Source organism: Rhea americana, unplaced genomic scaffold (genome assembly GCF_003343005.1).
Source record: "Rhea americana isolate MKP2758 unplaced genomic scaffold, rheAme1 scaffold_244, whole genome shotgun sequence".
Lineage (NCBI taxonomy): Eukaryota > Metazoa > Chordata > Aves > Rheiformes > Rheidae > Rhea > Rhea americana.
Genome location: NW_028186362.1, coordinates 589,284 through 595,283, shown reverse-complemented (window position 1 = coordinate 595,283; position 6,000 = coordinate 589,284). Strand labels below are relative to the sequence as shown.

The 6,000-nt window shown below is 46.2% G+C and overlaps 1 protein-coding gene across 1 annotated transcript in view; it reads left to right on the top strand.

The window, feature by feature from the left end:
- UNC5C (unc-5 netrin receptor C) overlaps nucleotides 1-6,000 on the top strand; it is a 95,848-nt gene that overhangs the window by 40,397 nt on the left and 49,451 nt on the right. Inside the window, exons 5-6 of the mRNA XM_085306654.1 lie at nucleotides 3,085-3,265; nucleotides 5,205-5,372. Of these exons, the coding sequence (XP_085162780.1) occupies nucleotides 3,085-3,265; nucleotides 5,205-5,372 (349 nt within the window). The remainder of the gene's footprint in view (nucleotides 1-3,084; nucleotides 3,266-5,204; nucleotides 5,373-6,000) is intronic.

Below are 6,000 nucleotides of genomic sequence, written 5' to 3'. Positions count from 1 at the left end.
AAAAAAAAAAAAAAAAAAAAAAGGCATCTGCCTTATGGCCAGAGGATCGGAGGTGTTGTGCACTGCAGGTACTGAGCAGGTCTGCAAAATATTAGGCCATTAGTAAATGAAAATATGTACTAACCAAAGTCTCATTTAAATGTTGTTATATGTTTTAATTATTTAACATTTGTGCAAAGACTGAAGGAGGAAACAAATGCTAATTATCATTGGAATGGGGTGCTCTTTTTTGTCTTACTCTCTATGCTTATTGCTAATCATATGTGAAAGGAGAGCCTTTTTCCTCTCAAGTCATCCATCATCTGTTCAGTTCCTCTCTTTAGACTTTATGATCTTATATTTTGCTACATGAGCAGACTTATGACCTYGTAAACACTGTTTGGATACCAGAGCAAGAAGGAATTAGGTATGTTAAAGATGTGACTTGTAAGGGACTGGGTTTAGACACACACATGTGCACAGAATTCAGGTTACCAATATACTGTGAAAACATTTTTCAGAAAAAAGGCACTCTGATGTTTTGCAARCTTAATGTTTTTTATCAGCAAGTTCTGTAGGCCATTAGGTGAAGAGAATCTTTTTCTTAAGAGATTTGACAAACAGCCAGAGGCAGTATACTGAATTATAAAGTCTGTTTTCTGGTATTGGCAACTCCTGTTTTCATATGATCTTTGGTTTTGCACAGATGAAAGGGAATTTAATACTTACAGCTTTAATTTTGTCTAATCAACTGAGACCCAGACGGAATGTGTGTGTGTGTGTGTGTGTGTGTGTGTATTTGGAGAGAGTGCTGCAAAGTACTGGAATTATTTATGTGAGAATGGAGCCCTTGGGTAGTGCTTGCATATGTACTTGCTTGTGCATACCAGAAAAATTTTGGAGTGAAACCCAGACCATGATATAAGTGTTGTTCTGTTTCACTGCTGTCCTGATTTCCTCAGTGTAGAGCACAAGGCAAGGATCGATAGGCTTGAAGGTGGTATACAGCTGCATTAGTGCATGTAGCATCTTTTAGGGTCCTAATGCAAGTCTATCCTCCATCCCAGAAATAATGGTATTGAAGACCGTGCAAAACATTCTATATGTATGAGATGCAGAGGTTAAGTGGCAGCCTGAAGCAGAGCAGGAGGAGAAAAGGTTCCAGCTTGCTTCTCCGTCCAAACGTGTGTAGGGTGGACCTGCAGGTGAGGAAGGAGACAGACAGGCTCTTACTCTGTCACTGGCAATGGTTGTCTCCGTTATACCTGATATCTGTTAGGATTCAAGAAGGGAGGAAGAACAATTTTAGTCTTCCTGGCAAGGAAAAACCAGGCTATCGACCAAGCGTTTGTCTCCTGCAGCAGACAAAGCCGTAGGAGTTGAATGCTGTTGTGACAGAAACACAGCTTCCRAAGTTTTGTGCCTCTTTCCTTCTCCCATATTCCTCTCAGACCCACGCATCCATTTCTGCAGCCTTTTTTGCATCACTCGTCGTAAACTGTAAATTAACTATAATTGTAAAAGTACTACRCGCTGCAGTGGTCTGCTGTGAAAGAGGGGGGTTTTAAATGAAGCCTTCCTCGGGGCAGTGACGTTACATTCGTTAATGCGTAAGTCGGGAAGGAAAAGGCGGTCGACCAGCGCGGCGATCCCGAAGGCTGCGGCTGCCCGAGCTGGGATGCCTGCACGCTGCCGTGCAGGGCTGCCTCCTGGCTCGCTGCTGTAAGCAGCTATTCYTGATTACCCACGGGGAAGGGCGTTTGTGCGTACAGCCCCGGTGATACTGGAACCGGATCTGCTCCGAGTCGGGCTTGAGGAGGGGAGGCCGGCGGCGGAGGAGCGTGCGCTCGCGCGGGCTGGTCTTGCACCGTTCGAGCAGCTCCGCCGGGGAGCGAGTCGAGCCCGCCGTGCGGACAGCCCGGGGAGGCCCTCGCTTGTCTCCCCGCGGCTCGCAGCGGTCTGCACGGCTGTCRCCGGCGGGGAGCGGGCTCTCCGTCAGCTTCTGCGGTTGCTGATGTTCAGGCAGTTCTTCAAGTGCTTCTGGAAAAGTGAGGTTTGCGAGAGCTTGGCAGTTCACACCTTTTGATGGCAGTAGGTCGATTATGTTTTTGTTTTTCTTCCTTTAATTAAATCCCAGGCACAAGCTGAAATGATCCAGTGACATGAAGGCCCTGCTTTGATCCATCCAGGGCCCCAGCCCCTTCCCTCAGAGCACGCGCCCTTCAAAAGAAAACAAGCTACTAGATTTTCAGCCAAATTATGTTAGGGTGGCTAAGCGCAGTCAGCTGTGATATAATAGGGTGTTTCTTTAGGAAGGTAATAAAGAGAACATTGTCTGGATTAAAAGTCACATATAAAAATATTTTTCTGTGTAACCAAGGAAATTACACTTTATTAAAATAAAGTATAGCTTACCTAAAGGAAAGGGAAAAACAAGCATTTATGTAGTATTTGTGATTCTCTATTTCCTTGGTAACTGTCTTTATTTTGTTGAATCCTGATTCCAGCAAAACAATAACATGCCTATATGTTTGAGTGTGTTTGTATACCTTAAAGTATTTYTGTTTGCAATTTGTTCGTAATTTCTTACTGACTCTCACTGTTAGACCCAGTACAGGTACATACAAGGGTGTTGCAGTTTTTACTACCTAACTGGACAAGACATCCAAAAGAACAAGAAGGAAACCTTGACTGTTTGGGGGCTTTCTGGTGATATAAGTGAATTTTCTGTTTGTAGGTCCAGTCTTAAGATACAGCCGTGCCATGTCTTGGGCCCCCGACCGAAAGCGCAGATCAGCTGCTTGCGCRCGTGCGGTAGCTCCAGCCTTTGCAAGGGCATTGCCATTTGCAAAGCRAGACGGGAACACGACTGCGGGTGGGAGGGAAGGGGGCTTGGAGGAAAGGCAAGCCTGAAACTTTGTTCTCCCACGTTTCGGCTGCGGAGTGTTATTTCCGTTGGCAGTGTGCATCGGGCGACTCTTTCGTGATGCGCTCTGACTTGCAGCGCTTTCTGGGATGAATCAAACAATCCCATATGTTTTTGCCCGCTGCGGTGTGACCTGATGAGGACTCATTGCCTTCCCTGTGGCCCTTTGAAACCCCCAGGTGGAGTGGCTGAAGAACGAGGAGGTGATCGATCCTGTGGAAGACAGAAACTTTTATATCACCATTGATCACAACCTGATCATCAAGCAAGCCCGTCTCTCTGATACGGCCAACTACACCTGTGTCGCCAAAAACATTGTGGCCAAGAGGAAAAGCACTACAGCAACCGTGATCGTCTATGGTAAGTGATGCCTTGTCCACTGCACGCAGAAGCGAGCAGCAGGTTGCTTCTTTGAGGCAGAGGGAAGACTTTTAAAGATGAGAAATCCCTGTATACTGCCCTGTGCTGCAGTCAGGCAGCAGACAGGGCCTCCTGTGCTGCTTGCTGACTTACCGCCGAACGCGGTGAGTGCAGTTGGAGTTCAATATTGGAAACGGAGCTGATGGTTTCCTGTAGTGGTCCCTGGCAGCGGCAGGTAAAGGRGGAAGGGGCAGGCTGCTTACACGGGCAGGAAGGGAGGGCAGTCACTTGCCTTGTTGCCTGTACCAGCTGGATGCAGCAGAGCTCAGCAGAGTCATCCACCCTCTTATATCTTTTTAAATTTACTTTCATTGTGTACTACCAAAGYGTACTGCAATGTCAGCAGCAACTTAGGAAAGGTAGGAAGCACCCTGGGACTGCAATTTGTAGTCGCACAGCCTGGCTTAATCATACACATTAGGAGAATACACAGGACTGGATAATGTTATTCTACACTGGCATCAGTTGTCCCAATCTACAGTCGAGGYTGGTGTGTTTTTGTGGGGGGGAGGGTGGGCCAGGCGCCCTCTGGGGCTCGTGTCCAGCCTGCGTCGTTCTGCGACTGCATCCTGCCAGGCCTGGCCTCTGCCCCTGCAAAGTCCTCGCCCTGGCATGTCTCAGGCAGGAGGTAGCCACCAGCACAAAACCTACTCTGACAATGTGCCGGCTGACTGTCCTGGTGTTCCTTACAATCAGCTTAATTATAGGAGAGAGAAGTGGGGGGAAAAAACCCTATGATTATCCCTAATATTCATTTCATATTCAGGGTGGCAGTTAGATTTAATTGTAAGCAGTTGCTTCTCTGAAGTTACAATGAGGGCCTTTTAGCTCAGTTTTTATAGAAAACTGGTTGAATTGAGTTGATTAGCAGTGTTTGTGATATTGAGGGATGGACCCTGCATGAGCACTGTGTTTTGTAGCTGTGATGAATGCAGCAATATAAAGATGTAGGCATACTGCAACTCTTCATACATATATCTTTTTCAACTGTGCAGTCAAGAGACATATGTAGGGGAGCAGCCATTTTATGTTTTTTCTACCAGGGCTGCTGAAGACTTGTGTCATTAACACAAACATTTGGGGATTGAAAAATCTGAGCAGTTAATGTAATCCATGCCCTGATGACTGCATTATTACATTGAGCAGTGTGGCTCCCTTTCCATCAGTCCATCTATCCTGGAAGCTGAGATGGATGAAAAAGAGTCAACAATAAATATCTTCTCACGGTCCAGAAGTAAAAAGTGTGTTTAGTGTGTGTTCACTCTGAGCAGCTTAAATACCTGTCATGGTAATGCTGGGATGTGCATATGCACCACCTGCCTCTGTGGAGGGATGGGTAAAGTTGCCCTGACATCCTGAAATCACCTTCTGTAAGGAAAGGAGAAGAAAATCATCAGTTCCTAGTCTACATGTTCAAAGCACAGGAGTCGCTCAGCGTGCGGAGATTACGGGTAGGTCTGGGAACAAGCTGGAGTACAGCTTACCTCCCTTTGGGAAGCGATGGCACTTCTGGAGCTCAGGCTTTCAGGCTAATCCAGCTGCAGGAGCACTCTGAGCCCCCGTGGGTTTCACTCATGTAAGCACCGCTCGGGGTTTAGTGCTGGATTGGGTCAGCTCTCAGAAAGAGGCAAGTCACTTGCCAGCCAAAATAGTTATCAAATGGTTCAGCATTTCTTGGACTTGCACACTGGTTTTGAGTCACTGCACATTCTGCACGTTGGAAGCATGGGTTTGCGTTTATTCAGTAGTCCTGGTCATACTCTTCCCAGGCATCCCTTGTGACTGCTCTTGGAGACAGTACGATACCGAGATAGAGGCACCCTTGTGCTGACCAGAATGACTTTATTATGTGGTCTGATTCTTATTTCTCGTTTTCCAGTGAATGGAGGCTGGTCGACCTGGACTGAGTGGTCGGTGTGTAACAGCCGATGTGGGAGAGGCTTTCAGAAGCGCACGAGGACCTGCACAAATCCTGCACCACTCAACGGTGGTGCCTTCTGCGAAGGCCAAAGTGTTCAGAAAATAGCTTGCACCACTCTGTGTCCAGGTTCAGTATGAACGATACATAGTCCTAGAGGCCAATATYGCATACTTCTGCTAACACCAAACATTTCAGAAAGAAAATACCAGTCATCAAAACCTCCTCCTGTTTATTAATAAACCCAGAATTTCAGAAAATTAATATGCAGTTATATTACAGAAGTAGATAAAATAGTGAGCACACATTAAACTAAGCAGCAAGGGATTCAGTCCCACTCCTGCACAAAGCTGCCTCRTTGTCTCAGCCCTGGTAATTCAGGGGATTTAGGGAACAGGCGGAGCCTCAAACTGTAGGAGCTAAAGCTCTTTATAGGTTGAAAGGTCTGAAGGATTGGAATCTGAATATAGGAAGTGATTGTGATCTGAATGTATTTGCAATGTCTGTTCATACCAACTGTCACAACAAGTGGAGCATTTGAAACATCCCAAACATGGATATTGAATTTGAAGCCTTGGTTTACCTGGTGTCAAATGCAAAGACGTTTATGCTAGACAGTCCTGTATCTGTACCTGGAAGAGGTATTCAGATGTACACTTACAACTGCAGCGTTGTCTCAGGAGGCGCAGGGTAATTGGTGGCTTTTCTGTGACAAAATTCTCTGTCATATTGTCCAGTGCTTTCCTATGTCAGTAGT